This window comes from Vanellus vanellus (assembly GCF_965231255.1).
Source record: "Vanellus vanellus genome assembly, chromosome: 3".
In the NCBI taxonomy this organism is placed as follows: Eukaryota; Metazoa; Chordata; class Aves; order Charadriiformes; family Charadriidae; genus Vanellus; species Vanellus vanellus.
This window is the reverse complement of record NC_138907.1, coordinates 17,274,123-17,296,517: the sequence shown is the minus strand read 5'-3', so window position 1 is coordinate 17,296,517 and position 22,395 is coordinate 17,274,123. Positions and strand designations below refer to the sequence as shown.

The window sequence follows — 22,395 nt, the reverse complement described above, 5'->3', positions numbered from 1 at the left end:
AGACTGATGCAGGGTATATGCAACCAAACACTAGTGGGGAAAAAATGTCTAGAGTAAACACTAAAAAACTAAAGCTTTTCTGTTGACTGAACATTCATTCCACATAACATAAGCTCTCCTTGTGGATAGCTTAAATCTTTCTTAAATGTAACGACTCTGACTTTTTGGAGCACTGTATTTGTCAAAAGATTATTACACAATTCAGAGAAAAAAAAAAAAAAAAAAAGAAGTATATTCTTTGATTGTGTCCAAGATTGAGTTGACCCTGATGCTACTACTTTGGGGAATCAATTTTCTTAATCACATAGTCCTCTTTATGAAACAGCTCATTTATAGATTCTTCTCCTTTTGTAAACGGAGGCAAGGTCAGCTACTCTTTAACACGACAACATATTCCATTATGTCCGTGCCTAAGACAGGAGGACTGAAAGAAAATTCTCTCTACAGAATACATTATACACCCCATTTCCATAGTGCATTATACATCAGTTTTCCAATATAGTAAATGATCTACATGACATATTGGTCCATATTACGTATCATGTATTCATTCCCCTGCAGCAGTTTCAGATTCTGTTCCCCTGAATAACGTAATGCAACTGTCGGTTCTTGTCCTGCATCGCTTTATTTCATATCATATTACTTCATTCTACATATGGTTCTTTCTCTATTATGGCAGACTTGCAATATATGAATCACCATAACTTCAATGTTCTCTCAATATATATGGAGTGATAGGTCCCTTTCTTTGTGTAAAATTACCGGTGACAAAAATGAGCAAGACAAAACGTTACAGGGTTACTGAGCGCCCCTTCAATATACATTACCACAGCTGGATTTTCACTTGACTTATATTGCTCATCTTCACAGCACGCATTCATAAAGGAAACAAGAGGTAAATCGTTGCATGTAAAATGAATGTTTTAAGAAGAACTGATTTCTGCAAGTATTCTTCAAAAGAAAGTATCACAGCCCAGTGTTTCCATATGTTAATAAGCAGAGAATAATCTATGAATAACTACAGCATGAATAACCAAGGTCTCATTAGAATTATGAATCATGGAATATGAATTAAGTGAATGAATCTTTTGATAGTAATGCACCTCGGGGTCTTGTAGAAAAGACCACCTTCCCTCAGTCAAGAATAATTTCTTGAGCCACAGCTTTTTCTAGAGCCACCGTGAGCAAACTGGTGCTGAAAAATACAACCCCTAGCAAGTGTGGGCTGCAAAGGCTTGAAGAAAGGAGCAAAGGAACAAAACGCAGTAAACTGGAAAAGAATACAGATGATGAGACATTTGTTCATCCACCTAATTATGATCACTGATTTTTGACTCAAAGTTGCCCCAATTCAAGTAACGAGGTGAGGAACGTTCAGTGACTTATCAGGGTAATTTTTTTTTAGATTTGCGGACAGAAAGGTGGAGGAAGATAAAAGAGAACCTAAGTATTTTTACATTCTTTTTCTAATCTTTATTTCCCATCTTCTTCCTGGTGAAAACAGTTTCGAAAACTCCTTGCGAAAGAGAAGGCTGGAGGTAGGCCCTTTAAACCCAAACTCCTCTGCAAATGCTATATATGGGGTTTCATCATAAAATGAAGCTTTGCAACTCTCAGTCTTCGAAGTCTACATACTCTGCTCTCAGCAAGAGCAGAGATTAATTAATCTAGCAAGATTCCTCCATTTTGGCAAACCTCTTTTTGAGGAAAAACTATTATTAGCTTTAGATACTTTTAATTACAAGTTTAAGAGATGATGAAAGACAAAGGGCATTTCTCAGATCCTTCAGTCTTCTCAAAAATAACTAAGTCTTTGACTAACACACATTTAAAGGAAAATGATTAATTACATAGTGAAGACACTGTCAATCACGGGCTAATTCCCATTTCTACTGACATTTGTATGTAACAAAACCTACTGTACCAAAAAGCCAAGACTGGCTGGACGAGCAATTAATTAGCTGCACCAGCTTTGCTAAGACGGTTCATGCACTTAGCTTCCTAGTTCCTTAACAGAATTGTCTTACCAGGTTTGCAAACGAGAATTGTCTAATAAAAACACTAACCAATAGTCAGTTGAAGTTACGCTTCTACGATATGTCACCAGTCAGTATTTATATAGGAAAAGAAAAAAAAAACATATATAATTTGTATTTCTTTAGTGAGTGTATTTTGAACCAACAAGAACGACTATTTCCAAACGGGCACATGTCCTTCCATGCGTTCACTTAATTTACAGGTTTAAGAGAGTTAGCTTCAGGATACGTCTAGAAAATAAAGCAAATAGGTTTATCTTCCTGTGTTTTGTAAAGCAATATGTGTTTGTGTAATATATAAATATAAACCTGTTCGTTTCAGATATTCTGCACATTTCATACAGTCTTATACATAAAAAGGTGTTATTAAATGCGCAAAATGGTCATCATAGAGATCTCAAAAGAACCCGCACGTTCTGCAAGAACATGAATTTTAAATAAAGTGTTCTCCAATGAACTCATGAAGATTCCCCAAACAAGTAGCAAACACTTTCACCAGCAGTTACCACAGAAGTTTTCTTTTCTTCGTGACACAAGTAGCCTCTAAGATGGCAGACTGCTTCCTGAAGGCTCCCCCCACTATTCAGCCATGACTGACACTATATGGCATTGTCGTGAGGTTGAGATGGGACATGGAAGGGTATGAAAGAGATTCATAACGCAAAATATTCTACCATTTTATACTCAGTGTGATGTCACTTTTTTTTTTCTTACTGCCATCACGACAAGTGCTAAAAGGTACTAAACATTTTTATTATAAAATATGAGTTCACATTTTCTCATATTTTTATAGCACACAATCATATGCTATTCTTTTTTCTTTTACAAAATAGCTAGCCAGCTCTTTATAATGATAATTGGCTGTAAGCTTGAGGATATTATTGCTATCACCTACCATCCCACCTTAAAAAAGTAGGTTGGAAGAGTTGGGGAGGAAAAGGGAGTGAGAAAAGAGACCGCTCCAATTAGTTTTGAAGTAAGGAAGATGAATATTTGAAGAACGAAACCTTCAGTTTCAGCAGGGCCACTCATTGGCTGATATTTAGGACCAAATGAGGCACCTGAGAGCAAAAAGCTCTTCTCTGAAGAGGTCAGGTTTCCTGCCAGAGCTGAAATACATGCTCTCCAGACGGAGCACAGGAGCAACAACGGATCACACACGCTTATTCCCCTTTGCTACTCTGTCATGCCACATCTGCAACCCTGACTACTAGAGAATGATTAAAACCCAGGAGTCCGCTACCTTTTAAAAGTAATAAATCACTTACTATGGGAAAATTTACTTAAAAAGTTGTACACACTATGCTCTGGTAGTCATACAGCTCCAGCTCTTGTTAAATGAGTGTAGATGTAAATTGCAGCTATCAGGTACCAATTCAGGTTAGATTTATATGACAAGAATCAACTTCACCTAAAAAGTACCACATGTTGGATTTCTGATGTCACGGATATACTGTAAGACAAGATTACAACCACTGAGGGGGAAAAAAAAAAACCAACCCAACAGAGAAATTCAGAAAAAACACAGGAACGACCTCCTGGGGACAATTTCCACCCGGCTGGATGAAGCTGAAAGAGCGGTGGATCTGCTGTACTCCCAACGGGTCAAGCGGAGCACGCCACACAGAGCCTGCCTCGCACGCTCCGGGGTGCTCCTTGACCCTTGCAGTTATCTCACCTCTGATTCGTACGGCCTGAACCCTTTGCCCAGCAACAGGAGGATGGAACTGCTTTTGATGGAACCATCGCAGACCCGAGGCTGAAGCAGAAGGGCACGTAGCCGTTCTTCAGCCAACAGCCATGAGCGGATGGATGGTACCGTCAACCACATCTATTCATGTCCCTTTCAGGATTTACTACACCTGGATCTGGGGCACATCACCTACACCAAACGGTAGCCTTAGCATAAACTCAGTAGAAAGAATCATCTCTAAAGCCTTAATATGTGCAGAAAACACCTGTGTTTGTGAAAAACAATGGTTCTCACCAGAGCACAGCAATATCTGCTACCATAAGGAAATCCATCAAAAATTATTATCTAGTTTAGGACAAAGCAGCCTTTTATAGACCATAAGAGTAACTGGAACACACATAACTTATTCCAATTAGCTGCAAGTCCTGACATAGCAGGTGGCAGCAGTGCATCCATTACTATAATGTGGAAAATATATGATGCATGGCAACAGGCAGTTGTATTTGTCTTGATTATGGAACCTGAAAACCGCACTTTCTATCCTATCTGCTGTGGAAAAATCATTTTTTCTGACCCTAGCGTGGAAACGAGCCTTGAACAACGTACACAGGTGACACGTTCATGTTTCTTCTGCTAAATGAATATATATATATTATAGTCATATATATGACTATGACTCTTCCATGCAGAGAATTGTGTTAAATACCCATGACAACAGAAGTTGATTGTGAATAGAAGTAGAAAAAAGTCAAAAAGAATCTTAGGTTATACAGGCACTTCAAAATCTCCCGAGCTAGAGGAGCGAAGATGAAAAGATCCTTCTGACCACAGTACACAAGGCAACGGTAGCCCATGTACTAATAGCACCCCAGAAATGATAAATACCTGTATCCCTCCCGGAAACAGTAATTATTCGTCGTTATTGCTCTGTACCCGTGCTGCAATTACAGGTTTACCTCTAGTCAATTCAGCCATGGGAGATCGAGATCTAAATTCTGCTTGATGTCTCAAACATGCCTTTGTATCAATGGGAATTTTATGAACAGAGCAGTTACTGCATCGTTCCCACTGATGCCTAAAAGATGGGAGATCAAACACAACTAACCAGATTCACAATTTATTACATTCTGCAGCCTTCTATTGTAAGATTAAAAAATGCTTTTCAGAACTGGAAATGAGACATTCTTGCCATACAGTCGAACAAGACATTAAAATCTCTGAAGAGAAAACAGCCTGACGTTCTCACTGACCCTTCGGCTTAGCCATATTTAAAGCAGCAGACGACAATGTTGCAAGTGCCTGACCTAAGAGCAATACATGTAAATCCCTTTTTAAACAACTGTTACAAGAATATTGTTCCTTATTCACGCATTCACAATATATTTTACTCAAGATTATTACCAGCCCTACAGGAGGCAAGGGAGGAATTCTTAATTTACAGACGAGGAGCCTGAGAACCGCTAATAATATAACTGACTTCCCAGAGGTGCCATGGGGAACGCACCCGAGCATGGGGAGATCTCTGCTCCCACTCCTGAGCTTAACACCAGACTTGCCCGTCTTGTGAACACACTCATGGTCTATGTGAATGCGCTCGTGCAATTACGTGGGACCTACAGACAGCTAAAATCACACCTTTATACACAAGGACAGCTTTTGAGCTAAGACGACAGATTCTAAACGCAGGTAAATATAGTCTGATTTTTTAGGATGCCCGAGATCAGAACCTGCCTCATTAAACATTTCACTGGAATAGCTACATCAGTCATTTTATTTCTTCTTTTAGCATTCAAGAGGTAGAAGGCATAGTAACATCATTGTCTTAATGCTTGCAATGTCTTATTAAAAGGAAAATGTACACACGTGTATGTAAGTGTGTGTGTGCATGATTGAAGACTATCTTACTTCAAAGGACCATGATTTTTAATCCAGTACAGGTTGCCAAAAACGATAGTTGAAGACAGCTGAAGGTTTATCGCACAACCACGCAACTCTCTTAGTTGGCGAAGAAACTGGTGTATCTGCTATGTCCAGGCAATCCTGTGGGTAAAGAATTCCAGCCTCTCCTGCAGACTCTGCTTTCCTTTAGGGGCCCCCACTCAGCACATTTACCACACCTGAAAAAGACCGATCTCACCCTTATGTAGGTGTTTCTTTTAGAAAAGCGTGTTTATAGAAAGAGGTGAAGCATTACTTGCTTCTCTCAACAAAGAATTTTTGCCCAAAAGAAAAAAAAAAATCAATTTATAATCATTTTCCATTTAAAGTAATTTTCCCTGATAGGAACTGGGTAAATGACCAAAAATTGTAAGTATAATCATTTTGTTTCACATGCATGAACTAGTATATGGGACAGCTAAATGCCAACTGGTATCATCATCATGCCTACCAAGTTAAAACACAGTATTTTGTTATTCTTACTAACGATTTGTGGGGGAAATTTTAATTCTGAAAGCAAAAGTGGCCTGTCAAAAATATTCTGTTATAAGAAATCTTAAAAGAAAAAAGACAGGAAATGTTCTCATGTATTGTTCATTTAAAGAAAAAAAAAAAGAAAGACAATGCTGCAGAAGATAAGAAAAATTATGCATAAGTAGACATCCACGCAAACTTTCAGCAAGGCTTCTAGCCTGTTGTTTTCATTTATATTTAAGATGCAAAGACATTTTAATTAAATTAGCATTTATATAGAGACTTCTCAATTTAATGGAACGTTTAAGAAATACCCAGCGTATAAAATGACATCTTTTAAATTGCTAAAATACCTGGATAAGATTTCAGGATGTGTACCTTTCACTTCATGGATAATTCACGTGGCTATCTTGGCAACAGTCTTTACCATATACAATTCTTATTCACTAAAGACTGTACTGCGACGTGTGATTCACAAGAACATAAAACAAGCAGCAGTTTAGTTGCAGTGAAGGCTCGCTGTCTGCTTTCTTAAATCAAACCGGACTGTCCATGCCGTGTGTGACATCAGCTTCCCACCACAGCTCCCAGCTGGGGATGCTGGTCAAGCTGAAAGCAGTGCATTCGCCCACTGACATACCAGTCGTGTTCTCCGCGTTTCGGAGCTTGTGACAATGAAGAACGTATTTTATCCAATGGTTCAGTCACACCTTTGATTAGATGACTCTCACAGACATTTGAAGAGTCCTGCATCTTCTACGGATCTGCCAGCACAAATGCTGTAAAAGGCAATTTAGATACCAAGCTGAACTGGGAATCTTCCTGGAACGTATGTCCATTAAAGACTGTAAAATACAGCTTCCAACCATCTCTATTAGGAGAGGATCTGACCTGACCTAGATGTTCCTGGCATCTAATACCAGACCACAGTCAACACCACCCCTCTGTATCTACCGGTATGGACACACCTCACAGCCAGGCCTGAGGAAAAAAGCCTGGTGGCCCAAAAGCCGCGGCTGACAACAGCATGAGTTAGGTGAGAACCTGGTTCGCTCAACCACTGCTTTGTACACAATATGTAGAAACCTCATACAATGTTGAAGCTATCGCATATATCATTCTCTTCTTTTCAGAGTATCTGGATAATCACATCAGAGAGAGTTTCTTGTGCATATTATCTCCCAAGGAGGAGGCCAGAGGTTTTTCCTCTGTATGGTGTTTAATGTTAAAATATACGATTAAGGGCATTCAGCTTAGATGAGTTTGCCTGTATCTGTGAGTCTTGTTCTCTTTTTTTTTTTTTTTTTCCAGAAGAGCTTGCTACCGTTGGTTGATTTTTTTACTTTCATATAATGCACAGGACCTCGATTTTTTTGAAGTTGGTGATGCAGGTTAGATGGACGGTACCTGCATTCATACACCGTATTCACCTGCATTGTTTTACTCTTGTGATAACTACACAGCAGATAAATCGTTTTAACTTCATTAATAAACTATCCACAGGACTACATTAGTGAATCTGCAACAGTTTGTGTATATTCAAGTTAGAACGAAAACAAGTCCACTGGCTGAAATACAAGACGCTGAATCAGCAACACTGAGTACCCGGGATGGCACTACCCAAAGCCCCAAGTCTGGAATGCAAAGGAAAAAAGCAGGGAACCGGAGAGTCCCCTCCTTTCAAATCTGCCACAAAGCTGGTTCCCATTTCCTAGAAAACTACTAATAAGGCATGAACTTACTGAGAAATTGTAATCGGTTTTACCCTTACCAGAATTTAATACACTTGATCAGAGAATTAAAATCACAAGACTGCGAGTTAAGTGTTCTACAGGGTCTTTGGCTGATAGACTGCAAAAGAAAACACAGAGACAATGCGACGGTGATTTCGAATTAAGAAAGAATGGCTGAACGTGGCAATACATTCAGACTTCGATAAACGTTAGATGTATACCAGTAAATTTGAACTATTGTAACTTCGTTGCGCATATTTAACTCCTTGACAATTATGCAATATAGCCCAGAACATTTGGATTGATGTCTCTGCTAAAATCAAAGACAAGAAACATTTTATATATTGCTAAGTGACTGTCCAAGAATATTTAATGGGTTCCAATGAAGACGTAACAAAGGTATATCTAAGAAAATGGAAAACGTTGTCCTCCAGCTGTGTTTATTAGGAAATGCATCACTATTAAATCTTAATCCACTCTATAAGAAAATACGCAAAAGAGGTGTAACTGTAGCAAGAAGAATAGCCTTATTATAAGAAGATCTAAGATACCTTGATTTCAAAATTGGATTAGAGGTATGACAGACTGTGCCACATAGCAAAAAAAGGTCTGTGTCATTAATCAAGGAATGTAAAATTTGATAAAATGTGTGTGTGCACAGAAGGATCATTTCATAAACACATTTAAGTGAATATGATGTAATAAATTTAGCCTGTGGACATGTGCTGAATAAATATTTATGATAGCTGTAAAATGTGCCAGTGGTATTTATTATTTCAGGGTTTTCTCCATGACAGGTAATGATTTTTTCCCTTCTAATGACAATTCAATGCTACATCTTTATTTTTAGTTTTTCTACTGCATATATGCACCGAACATACACTGTATGAAAAAACAGCATATTTAAAGGCCACAACAAAATCAAAACCTTCGTGCCACACTGCAAATCTGGAGTCCGAGGGAACATGTTCCCATATCAGAGAATACCAATTGACCTGGTACCTCAAAAAGCTACTAAAATATCTCATTAAGTTTCTGTTAGATAACAGTAATACTCCCTGATTTCTCATCTCTTTCTGCTATCAATGAAGAAAATCATCAAGATGCTAAAGAAACAAAAGGACACCGATTCAAATTTTCTGCCTAATAAACCTTGCTCTGAGGGACTAAGCAGACTTCAGCGACCCAGAGGTTTTGTCGTGAACAAATTCCATACAGACCGCTTTTATGCATACTGTCAGAGAGCAACTCATCCATTGGCCTCAGTGTAAAATCTGGACTTTGAGGCACAATCTTCAACCCCATCCTCTGGCAAATCTTATTTGCAGCCCCTCCTCTCTACAGAGATCCCTCATGCCAATGCAATATGAAAGAGGATTTCAGTACATGAGGAACAGCTTATTAATTTTACACAGCTCTTGAGCTATTTTGAAACCTACCCTGGAGAGTACTGTCAGCAGTAGAGAGTGATTATTTCCTCAGCTTTCTTGTCTTTTTCTATTCAATCCATCTGCTTAGCACAATGGTCTCGCAACCGCAGACTGAAATTTCTAGACGCCACCATAATACAAACAAATCATATTAAAAATTATAGCATCCGCTAAGATAAGAAAAAAAAAGACACACGACACGATGTATTACTCAAAAAAAAAAAAATCCATGAAATTATGAAAGAAAGGTAATGCTGACCTTCTCTCTGTGACTGTTGACTCTTCACATCTATTGGCATTACAGATGGTAAATCACACAGACTCACTGCAAACTAAAAAGCCTTGTCCCGGTCATTATTACAAATAATGGCCTGTGAAATCATTCTGATGAACTGCTAATTACCCTAACAGTCCTAAAGTAACATATGAAAGCAACTAATCCTTTCAAACAAAGCTAGATGTGCCTTCACTGAACGAAATCCTCACCCCATTCACATTCACTTATGGAGTAGAGAGAAAATAACTCGCCTACTGATGCCAACATTGAAACATCCAGAGCAATTACATGGAGAGGGAACATTTAAATGGCAAACAGTATCTGTAAAATAAAATGACATGATGGGAAGCCACCAGTTCAAATCTAGATGCAATGCATTATGACTGCCCTTCTCACTTAATAGACGTCAGACACCACGAGCAACTGGAATCACAAGACAAGCAGAGAACAATATTTAAGGGAACTGCCCCCCATATGGCCCCAAAAATGTAAGCACTGACAGGGAGCTGGGAAAGATTTGACTTATACCAAAGGACAGGCAAGTCGCATCTGTGAAGACATGAGAGCTCTAAGCTTGGTGTACTGTCATACACAAAAGATCAGTATTTTATGCCTTTTCATCATCTAAAATAAGCCTTTTCTACAGCTAAAATAATTACAAGTGCGCTATAAAAATCAAACCAAATAACTGAGAAAACATTCCCTGTTTACAAAAAAAAAAAAAAAAAAAATCACAAGTTTCCACAGGGAGAAAATATTTCTGGTTTTCTTTTTCTTAAACGAAGGTGTGCCCTGCCTGCTCGACCCATTTTCCTTTTCTTCTTCCCCTCCCCCATCTCTTTGCATCGCCCTCTTTCTTTTTTTCACAAATCAGTTCTATTAATCCCACAGTATGACCTACACACCGAAGGAAGGAAGAATGATACTCGTTCAGCAACAACACATTGTTTTAATGGTCCTGGGTCTTAGTATTAGCACAATCCGATGGAACGAAACAGCAATACTCTGCGAGTCTTTGTTTAATTCCTTTTCCCATTTCAGGCTGCTGCGTGACTTAACGGTTAGACGCTTGTCACACTGAGATAGGTGAAGCTCTGTACTCCTGAAATAAACTGGGTGGCTCTTCATTAACAAGCACAAGCGAAGGCTGAACAGAGTAACCCTTAACCTCTGCTGCGCTTAGTTTTTGTCTGACACCCAGTTGTGGGCAAAGCACTACCCAATGAATTGCGTATGGAGGGATGACTGAGGCAGGGCATACGCTAAACCAGCATGGAATCTGCTTTAAGCTCTGCCAACTGACAACGGTGTTACACACTCTGGCCATGCCCCAGATACGTCTCTTCTACCACGGGCAAGCGCACAAGAGACACGGAGGGAATTTTCGGATGGCCAGCCTGACCGCTGCGTGATTGCTTTGAATCGTTCAGGAGGGAACACAAACGAGAAGGTGATTTACCACACCTCAGCTCCTCTCCCTGAAACGGGAATAACCACTCCAGACAAGCCTATGGCCAAGATGCGCTGAGGCGCCGCAGAGATTCCAGTGCTTGTGCAGGGCAAGGGTTAATGTATGTACGCCACTTTTTGACAATACAGTTAGAAACAGCGGGTTCTTAGCAATGTTGAACTGATTTAGACAAAGTATCATTCAGCTGCTCCTTTTCTCCCCCCAGGCTTCCTTTTTTCCAAACTAGACTTTGGCAATTAACTGACCCTACAGAAGACAAAAATACCACCGCACACTATATGCATATGTAAATTTACTCCTGAATTACATATAATTCTTTTTTTTCAGTTTTTCTTCCAATTCAAATAAACACACTTGGACAAAGGGAAAAAAAAAAAAAAAAAAAGAGGAGAGTGATTATCAAATAGCCAGCAGAGATCAAGTTAATGACTCGAAACAAACAGAAAATACTTGCAAAATCCTGACATATTTATTTACTCACACCACACTTGCTATGACCAGCTTAGGATGAGCCTTTCTCACGTCTCCAGCAGTGACCTTGTACTGAAACAGTGACATTTGTCCCTAGCCCAAGTGTTGGCAAAAGCATATGAGAGCCACAAATTGTGCTGAAACCCACCTTCCCAAAGCCTAAGGCATAAGCCCCCTGACAGGTAAATTTCATCCTACAAGTACAATGAATAAATAGGGCCTGAGGAGTCTTCAGTTGAGTCACTTGCAATTTACATCAGTGTTAACAACTGCCATATATAAAATAACTGTCTCTATAGATAGCTAGCAGATATATCACATTTTTTCCCTGTTTAATTATTTACCTTTGCTGACCTCAGGCTCTCTGAAACTAAGCTCCTGTACACTAATGTACGAATTGCATTTTCATTTAGATCATCATACAACTCATGAAATCACTGCCAGCTACAACCTGAAATTTAAGCGTCTAACTCAGATATTTGCAGGCCACTATCCTTCTCAACAGACCAACAACTCCTCTTGTCTGCACGCCTAACTACAGTTTTGCAATGTCTGGCACAGTAAGATATTCAAACGTCTCACTTGAAGATGTTTGGTTTTGCTGTTGTTGCTGCAAAATAATGTTGTTACTATTCTTTCTTCACCAACTTCTCCCTCTAAATGCTATACCAGTGGATTTTACTATATTCGTGTCAGACAACAGCTAAAGCTGTCAAATTGTGCTGAGTGATGAAAAGCAAACTTTATGAGCTAATGTGAGAAGATTTCTACAAAAGTTAAAAATTACCATTACAAAAAACCGTTCTGGCTTCAATCTTAGTGAATGACTGGTTTTCTATTAGAAGTCAGCAGAGCTGAAATGAGCATTTGGCCTACATACCCTCATACATAACACATTCCAGCCAACAATGTCTAACGAAAGCATGTTGCATGTTTCTTATCCACAGTACTTGAAAAACAAAGCCCTCTAATTGATAGGGCATAAAGTGAGCAGTCATACCCCCCCCCCCCCCCCCCGCAACTTAAGTAGAACTTCTAAGCGATAAAAAATTACGTGGAAAAAACTTACAAGCAATAAAATAATGCTAGACTCCTCCCCCGCCTTCCCTTGCCCATATAACGTTTTATTTAACTTCACTTGATATAACAGATTATTTAGGAAGATGGACATTCACAGCATTCCTGGGTTTTCTTAGAATAATCAGCAGCGGTAGTTGAGTGCTGCTCTGAATGGCAGGGTCGGGGTGCGCGCCCCAGGCAGATTTAAAACCCACAGCAAAGCAAACTGCAAACACAAACCAGCCCAAGAAGAGCATGGGTGGAAGGATGGGGCTTGGACGGGAGCCACAGCATGTTCTGACCAACTGGGACACCAGGATTTCAAGACGCATCCATTTAGACACAGCCAAAGGGGCTAATCTCACATCTGTTGTTTTGTCACAACTCCTAAACCCCTCTCTGTAGGCACTGAATATCCAAACCCAAAATAACAGCGTGATTCAATTCATGCTCATATGTTTTCCATAAATACGGCAATTCATTATTTTTGCTGAAAGCTCCCTTATAATTCTTGTCATGTGAAATACAGTGAACACATCCACTAACTGCATCAAACCTGTTTCAAAAATACGTGTTTCCATTATTATTTCCAATAATTCATTCACAGCTTAAAAAGCATTGTTTTGGTGGAGGCAGACCACACCAGAAGTACTATGTGCATGAGGGACATCAGATCTGACACAGGCGCAACAGATCAGGTCAGGCAGTGGAAATTTTGTGCTTGACCTCAATAAAAGCAAATCAGGCCCAGGTCAACGATCAGAAACAGTGTCTTCTTTAGCCCCCAATTCCTTCACATCTCCTCATCTCTACTGGTCAGTGAGGAGAAGCCAAGCCAACGGTGATTTTTCCCCATCTCCTTTCCACCTACGTCCCAGGGCTCCAGAGTTGCTGTCGCTGAGAAAGTCAACCAATTCCAGCAATTCAGCAATGCAAACGTGAATTAAGATAACACCCGACTCCTCTTCAAGGTAGAGAAAGTTTCTCAGCGTTTTTTGAAGTTTCTCCAAGTCTAGTCATTCTCTGCTCTTCTTCATTTTACAATTGCAGATGAGCTGAATTAATGAAGTAAATTAGAGAAGCCCTAACTCAGTTGCAGATATGCAGGGATAAAAGAACATATTCGGAAAGCAGTCAATTTGCTTTAGAAGCATGTTGGCGTTTCTTTGCAGACACAGCTGCAGTAAAAGAGCTAAAGAAAGAGTTAACGCTTGTGTCATTTCTGAGTAGGTGTCTGAGCGCATCCCCCGCTAAGGGCCCAGAACAGCAGAATGATCCCAGCAAATCTTTTCTTGCCCAGTGAGCCCTCCGTCTCTCCATGCTTGAGCAGCAAGCTCTTCAGGAAACACCTAGCCGTGTATTTAAAGGGAAGATTCATCATTGTGCCGTTTACAGTTCAAATACGTAGACTACGCACATTCCCCACCCCTTCAGGCAAACCCTGCCTCAGCTTCAACCTCGGCTTCTGAGATTTGGGATCACGGATACCATGAATCTATTGTATGTGTACTTTTTCCCTATCAACCAAGACCCAGAAATGGTAAAGCTTTTTGACCCTCACCCTACCTACAGTGCATGAACCAGTCACACCCTTAATCTGGGCTATTTTGATGGATTTGGCCAGTTTAGTGCTTACAGCAATTCAGAACCAATTGCTACAGTTTTCCATGGTGATTCACTAATCATGAGCCAGAGATGGCGACAGCACCTAAGCATGGCATCCTCCCCACCACCTTATCCCAGTTCTGGAGTCACATCCTGCAGCACCCCTTCTTTCCCACTTTATTTCACTGGCTCGTTTTTTCTGTCAACTAAGGGGGAAGGGAATAATTAATTATATTGTTCTGACCGATCACATCTGTGGTTAATGAATATTGTCACTGAACGTTTTTTAACATTTTCAACTCTTAGAGAAATGCTGTCTTTCTCAACTTAACACTATGGAGCATTTTCTCATGTTGAGGAAACATCTGTGATACGTATGCGTGTGCTTGCACACAAATGTATACAAAGTTACGAGAAAGGGGGGGGGGGGGGGGGGGGGAAATTACTTCCAGACATCCATGTTGCTATTCGGGGAAAAAATCATGTCTAAATGGTGGTAAGTACATGGCCTTTCTTCTATATGTTTGTTACTTTTAACTTTCTAGAACAGCATCGTTATTTATAAAACACTTACTTTCAGCAAATCAGACTGTTCCATTCTACTTATAATCACAGCTACATTCACAAGTCAACTTATTATCACAGCAAGATCTATCAGCTCTGCCTACACTGTATTTACAAACTAGAAAGGAAGTTGTTAGCTTCGAAAAATTTGCTACAGATACTGTGGAAGATCCGAGGACATCAAACTTAATAACAGAGAGATAAATTAACTGACACTGGGGAAAGACAAGGAAGAGGTCAGTAATGTCATCTTGATTACTCAGAAAGGTTAAGAACTGTTGCAAGCTTTGACCAAGGAGAAGACAAAGATTAACTTCAGTAAACTACGCTACGTGATCCGTGGAAAATATAATAATCAAGCATATCATCTTATGGTTAACCATGGTAATGGCCATCTGTGTGAGAAAGCTGAGAAAATATTAGGGCGGTAGAATCGGTTGTGCTTACTCACACCGGGCGTAGCAGTTGTACATCAGTTTTGTCTACAGAGTTCACCCCTGGACTAAAATGAAGAGACAGAAAGAAATTTCCCTTAAAGCCAAGTTAACTTCTTGCTATCAGAGAAAAGCCATCTTTGAAAATTAGAAACAGCAGGAAGCACACTGTATTGAATGCTAAATTAATTTCTTCTGATAACTTATTTCAAACAGTATTTGATTAAAAGACAATAAAACATGCTTTAAATCTAGAAAAACATGGTTACCGCAGGCTGAGGCAAAAGTGGTATTGCTGATAAGTGACAAGGGAGTGTTGTTATTTATTTAGCTCTTGTAAAGGCACCCCAGTCAATCAATAGCTGTGCATGTACTAAGGCAGTAGGGCTTGTATAAAGATGCTTATCAGAAATCCATGAGCAACGTTCCACTTTTGATTACAGTGCTCCAGACTGTCCGCAATACTGCTGAAGACTGTATGCCTCTTTGACAAGCCATATTGACAGAAATAATAGTATAGAAACCACACTTCCTAATATGCATATCTAACTGCACAGCCAATTAACCACTACGCTGACTGAAATGGCTTTGTTATTCATTTTATTCCAACTGATGTTAATACTTTGGCAGCTGATGGGGATGATAACTGATGGAGCATATTGGAAATTTTGAAAGGGGATATAAAATTTATATAATTTCAGGACGTGGAGAAAGCTGCTATGCTTTACAGTCTTAAAATATGAAAATGTCCCAGTTATGTGTAGAAGTACTCAGAGCAGGAGAACTAGTAAATATTTGAAAATCCATGAATGAAAAGGAGATATAAAAAAAGAAAATTGTGATATAAAAACAGGTTTGAAAAAAAAAAAAAACATTAAAAAAGATCTCTCTCTGAAAAAAGGCAATGATAACATGAAGACGAGACTTTTTCACTTCTACCTCAAATACCACATTGAGTAACAATGCTTGAACATCTGGAAACATTTGCATTTGATGTTTTAATCAAAATATAACCCTTTTCTGCAACATAATAAGCACGTTCTAACCAAAAAGTGCCATTTCATTTACCCTAACCCATGTTTTATCATTATATGCAGAAATAGCAATCCCAGTATATTTAAAAAAAATGTAAAAGGCCATAAAATTATTTTTACCTACACTAATAAGTCTTTCCTTACAGTTTTCTTACAAAGATAAAACACGCTCTATATATCATATGCACGTCTCTCAAAGTTGTTTTGGCCGTATTTTTCACAATGGTGGTGTAAATTATTTCACTGCAGCGTTGCAAATTCTGGGCCTGCTAGTCTGACTTAGCAGAAGCTCCTGTGGAGTTCAACAGGCATCTTTCACTGAACAAGGGCTGCCTGATCCAGCCCACAGCCTGGTACTCCAGTAACAGCGAGCTGGTGATCCTGCTACAGAAGTCTCTCTGAATTGACATAATGTGGATGAATCCAGTGCACGTGAACTTCAGCAACAATGGCGAAACAGAGACTCTGAGAAGCTGGCCTAGCTTAGAAGTGGGAGATCAGTGTGCGTGTCCCTGCTGCCACGTCATGTTCTACATGGAAAAGACTGGAAGAGGGAACGTGCTGAGGTAACACACCATCCGGGTGCTCAACCTCAGCTCTCACCCCCAAAACACATCAACGTTTCTTCCTCAAAGTTCTCATTTTCCACAAACTCTTCTTCTTGCTCAGGAACTTTGCTGTTGAAGCACTTTTTCACCCTCTCTGTTCAAACTCTTAAACCCCTCTACTGTTCCACCACAACGGTCCTTAGCACTTCCCCATCCCAAACTACCACTTTCTTAATAACTGCCCCCAGCACCCTATTCCCTCTACTTCAGTGCGCCTCCGCTCCTTCTAAACCATTGGCCTATATCCTGGTGATAAGTCTCATCGAGTCAAATCCCTTCTGGCCCCATGCGAACCGAGGTCCTTAAATGCACAACCCCTATGCATACTGCTCAGCTCTTTCTGTTCTGCCTGTGAGCACGTTGACCCTATTCCCTCCCCAGCTTCACCTTTTCTTTCCAAGCACATGCACATACCAACACGCAGATTTTTTTTTCATTAGTCACCTCCTGGCTCCTACTCCAGCAGATTTAAAAAACCCAGAATCAATTTATAATTGTCAGAAAACAGCCTGAACAAGATCATGAGAGCACAGAAAGAAGAAGTAGCTACAAGAAACAGACATACTGTACGCGCCATTTGGTAACCGAATGAGAAATTGGGGGGCAATAAAAGACCCAGCCCAGTAGGGACCAAAGAGGTGTGTGCAGGAAGGAAGGGGTGAATGAAGACAGTGACAGCCATCCATATGGCTGCGCTTTTAACTTTTCACTTACTCAAGGTGCAATTTTCACTTCATACATGACCCATTGTGTTCCTTAAAGAAACTTTCCTGCGTTTCAAGTGACTGCGAGAGTTGCAATCGCTTTCCTTTTACCTGGGCTTTGCCACGGACAGTCCATGTTTTTGTAATCTAGAGGCACTGCAGTGTGAGCTACTCTATCTGCTCCAAAAAAAAGATTGCATGGGAGATACACCTATAAGAAAAGCCGTAGCCGCCTTCTTAATTGGTGCAAGGAGATCGGAACGTAAATCATCAAATAACCCACATGCTGCAAAGGCCACTGGCAAGCACTGAGCAGCCTGGGACTAACAGTTGTGAACATTAGTCTCTCCCTTACTTCTCTTTACATTGCTGACGTCATGATCCAGAGAATTATTTTCTTATTCCTTCCTGTGCTTAAACTTTCAAGCCTTTCAGCCATCTTTCACCTTCCCAAGTCTGATGAAAGTCAGAATGCAAAGTCAAAACATGATTTGGTCAAGCTTGAAAGACGTTGAATTTTTACTTTTAGTATATTAAAAAAACTATGTGCAAGAACTACTTTTTGTTTGATAGGCTGAGCTAATTGCTTGGTCGGAATTCTTGTTTATGTCTCTGGGAGGCACAATACTGACCACATGAGATCATACTACTAAGCAAAATCCCAGCAAAATTACCTGACGGGAGTGTTAGCAGCAAGACTGTGGTTTGGTTTTTCAAGAGAAGTGGAAAAAATCCAACCACGCTGGGCTTTTGGCTGCGCTTGTACTATTAGCTGGAATTGGGCTGGCTCAAGGAAAACTGAAAGAAGAAAAAAATCAAAGCGTTTGCTGAGAGGATGGGGGTGGCAAGGCTCGTCGGTGCCAGGGAGAGAGGAAGAGGGTGTGGATGTCTGAGGACTGCGGTGACATTTATTGAATGCCTGGGCAAAGTGATCATTTCTCCTTCCTTTGACACTTCTGATTCACAGTATTAGAGAGCAAAGCTTTCATCGGGGATCGACTAATTGACCTACCCTAAAAGCTCTTTCTGACTTTTAACAGGTACGATGCTAGGAAGAGCCGACAAAGTAACAAAGAAGCAGATATGAGGTCACCATAAAGACTGCAACGTTTACATACAATCCTATTAGACTAGAGCAGAGTTACTGCAAAACCAGAATGGAGCTAATGCTGAAGGATATAAGCCTGAGAATCAAATGCTCACGCTCACCTGGCTAAGCCCGCAGGGGCTGGGACACTGGGGAAGGGTGCTCTGAGGGCAGGGTGAGGAGTAAGCACCCCCCACCCCACTCCTCACCCAGTTACCTCTGACTGGTGCTTAGAAACGCAGCGATGGGCTCCACAGGAGCTGCGTCCAACCCTGCTCAGCCAGAAAGAGAAATGCTTCTGTCAGGCTTATAGAAGCAAATGGGAACACCTCTCTGAAGAATTAATAATGAAAGGAATCAGATGCTTTAAAACACTGTCAGACGGTAGAATTTCTGATAAACACAGAACAGCAAAGACGTTCAGAGTTATCAAGTAAACACTCTAAAATGCCTTCTTATGACATGTAACATTCTTCATTTTGTAAAATCAGCTACTTAACTTCTGGAGAGGCTCCTGGGCTTCCCCATGAAGTCCTTAAGTGGCAGCTCCACCACTTCATCTTTCATTTTCTTTAACAAGACTCGTTTCTCCTGAGGAAGCTGCCTTTTTACACCATCACCCTTTGATTGGGTTCAAGGTAATGTTTTTTAAGATTGGCAAAAGGTGTGTGATTTTAAAATGCATTCTAAGGAATTGTAGCTGGTACCTCCACAATCACATTTCTTTTCCTCTCATTCTTTTAGCCTTCCCTCAAATTAATAGCAAGACCCCTAAATGATATTCCCAGATGGGCAGAAACGGAAAGAATAATAAACATATACATACATGAGCACATACATACAGCTCTAATTCTCCCCTTCAAGCACATACGGCACAGAACATGCAGCATTCTCAATCTTGCACTGCCTCAGTGCACTACAGAGGAGAGTGGTGGCCTGAATTTCTCAGTCTTTTTTTTTTTTTAATGGAATTAGAGCAGATATCTAACTTTTTTTTTTTTTAATTAACAAAATGCTCAAGAAAAGCCATTTCTGTGCACTTTGCCTTTTCTGGCAGTTGAGTATTAAAAGGTATTTAGCACACGGTGGGAATTTTCAGGTAAACAATACTATCGTATCCACTAAGGCTAGCATTGTTAACCACTGGAAAAAAAAAAAAAAAATCAATAAATCCTAACTACCCCGTGCCTGCAACTAGGTCATCTTGCGCACAGATGCAAAGGTTAAGTACAAGATCTGGTTTTTACTTTGCAAAGCTTGTAAATGACATCGCATGATCGTGCAAATGAAGCAAGGCAAGATGAGAAAATGAAGAAGAATGAAGCTGTATAATCTAATCAGAAGCCAACAAGGGTTTTTCTTTATCTTTTTTTTCCTCCCCCGGAGACAAAGGGAGGCTTTAAATCCTTAAAACGCACTCTGGTGTTTCGCTTTCTTTTACAGCTTTTGGTAACGCTGAACATATGCATTTCTATTTTGCATGTATTTATGTACAGAGCCACGTAAGTATGCAGGCAAAAAGGAGAAAAACTGTAACAGGGCTGTTTAAAGGGCACTGAAGCAGCTTCCTGTCACTTCAGAAACTAAGTACCGGAGCCCCGTAATTCTTAAGCAAAACGTATTTGCACCTGAAAAGAATTTTATCCCCGTCCCTTTCCTGACCGCTACGGCGGGCGTTCTTTCTTTCCCTCCTCAGTGCCTAAACGCTTACTTCTTCCCCGATTCCCCCGTATAATTAGCTGACCTTTGCTTTAGTTCATCGACTTTCCACCAAGGTAATGAATTAGAAGGAGCATGATCCTCACTGGCAATTTAAGCACCACACGGGCTCCCTCCCCGCCCATCGCCGGGGTCCCTCGGCGCCCTGCCCGGCCTCTCCCCGCCCCGCAGGACCACGGACACCCGCCGCCGGGGCGGTTTGCTCCGGGGTCTGTGTCCCCGGGCTGGGGCGTGGGGGGGAGTGGGGGGGAGGTGTCGGGGAGGGGGACGGGACACGGACACGAGGGGCACCGCTGCCGGGGCGCTCCCACCCGGGGGCCGCGGCTCCGGAGGCGGCTCCGAGCTGGGGGGTAGGGGGATAGGAGGGGTGAGGGAGACCATCCCCTCCGCCGCCCCCTTCCCCCTCCTCCGCGCACACCGACCCCGCCGTGGCTCCGCGGGGCGCAAGCACGGGGATGCCCGGCGGCCCCGGGGGGATGCCCGGTGGCCCCGGGCTGCCCCGGCAGCATCCTCTCCCCGCCCCGCCCCGCCCCGCGAGCGGCGGGACGGGCCCGCACCCCCCGCCCGAGGGGGGTCCCGGCGGGACCGGCCCCGCAGCCCTTCTCCCGCCTCCCCTCCGCCCTCCTCTTCCTCCCACCGACGGCGGCGGCGGCGGCCGCCCCGGGCCCGCGGGGTCCCGGCAGCCCACGCCTGACCTCTGCGGGGCGGCACCGGCGCGGCGCGCACCCGACCGCGCAGGGTACCGAGCGGCATCCGAACCCACCGTGTCCGCCTCGCAAGGAAGCCGGTGACCTGTAGATAGCGATAGGCACTGAATGATGTTTGCTGCTGCCATGGAAATGGTGAATGTGGTGAGCGCCCAAACTGGAGGCGCCCCACGCCACCCCAAGGAGGCCGCTGAGAGTGAGCGGGACTATCCAGAGAAGGGCCAAGCGGCCCCCGGCGCTGCTGCCGCTGCTGGTGGTGGCGGGTCCCGGCTCCGGGCTGCCCCTGAGGAGCCCCCCCATCCTCCGGTGCACGGCGAGCCGGCCCGCGGCGTCCTCGGGAGGAGCAGCGGCCGCGGCGAAGGAGGCAAACTTTGGAGAGAGAGGTGCGCTCGCACACAGCCGCACACGGCGCTGGCCGCAGCTCACCGCACCAGGCGAGCCATCTCTTCCCTTTGGGAAAAAAGCTTATCGGGATCCTTTTCTCCAGGTCTTCTTCTACCCAAGACAATCCGAGACATAGTCAGAGGCGGAGAATCCAGGCAGTTCGGAGCCTTCGCAAAGAGGTGGAAGAGGGGGAAAAGCCCCGCGCTCAAACAATCGCTAGTTTCGGCTTTCCCGGGGCTGGTGCTCATTAACAATACTCCACAGTTGCAAGGGCTACGCGAGTGCCAAGCATTCCCCCATCCTCAGTAATCCACAGTGCAGCCAATCATGCCACATTTCTGCTAAGAAAGAAAAAAGGGGATGCCACTCCATCAGCCAGCGCTGGGAAAGCAGAGGAAAATCAAACTGCTGCTCTTCCCTCCATTCATCTCCAAACTGGTGAGCCCTCACCGAGCGATCTCTCTCCCGGCGCGCGCGCACACACACACACACACACACACACACACACACACACACACACACTCACACTCACACACACACGCCGCCAGACAATAATCAGGCTGCTCCGGCAATCTCAATGGTCTGACTATTGACAGTAATACCCGAGGATGGTTTCAGGGAGAATAGTGCACCCGTATGAAAGAAGCTGGGGGAAAAAAAAATTATATATATATATATATAAAAAAAAAAAAGATGCTTGCGAAGAGCAGGGCTATGCAAATCTGCAGTCTCCAAACAGCAAATCGCTGAAGCCTGGATGCAATGCAGAGGACGAGCCTATGTTAAAGAGGGAGGCTGAGTTCAGCTCCCACACAGTCGCGCTGTCTCTCCTCTGCCTTTCGGGAGCCGCGCACTGCCAGAACATGGCTCGGGCGGTGCGGAGGACACACACACCACACACACACACACACACACACACGCTCTTCCCCACCCGCCACCCATCCGCGCCGCGGAGTCAGCAGCGCGG

General features: G+C 42.3%; 1 protein-coding gene across 25 annotated transcripts in view; it reads right to left on the bottom strand.

The window, feature by feature from the left end:
• The window catches only part of NRXN1 (neurexin 1), a gene marked incomplete at its 5' end in the record, with an annotated part of 721,771 nt that overhangs the window by 262,274 nt on the left and 437,102 nt on the right, over nt 1–22,395 (bottom strand). For 3 of the 25 annotated variants that reach the window (XM_082481377.1, XM_082481378.1, XM_082481379.1), the window contains one exon: nt 21,101–21,344. The exons of the other annotated variants lie outside the window; for them this stretch is intronic. In XM_082481377.1, the coding sequence (XP_082337503.1) occupies nt 21,101–21,344 (244 nt within the window). Of the gene's footprint in view, nt 1–21,100; nt 21,345–22,395 lie in introns of those variants that run through there. 25 annotated transcript variants of the gene reach the window in all.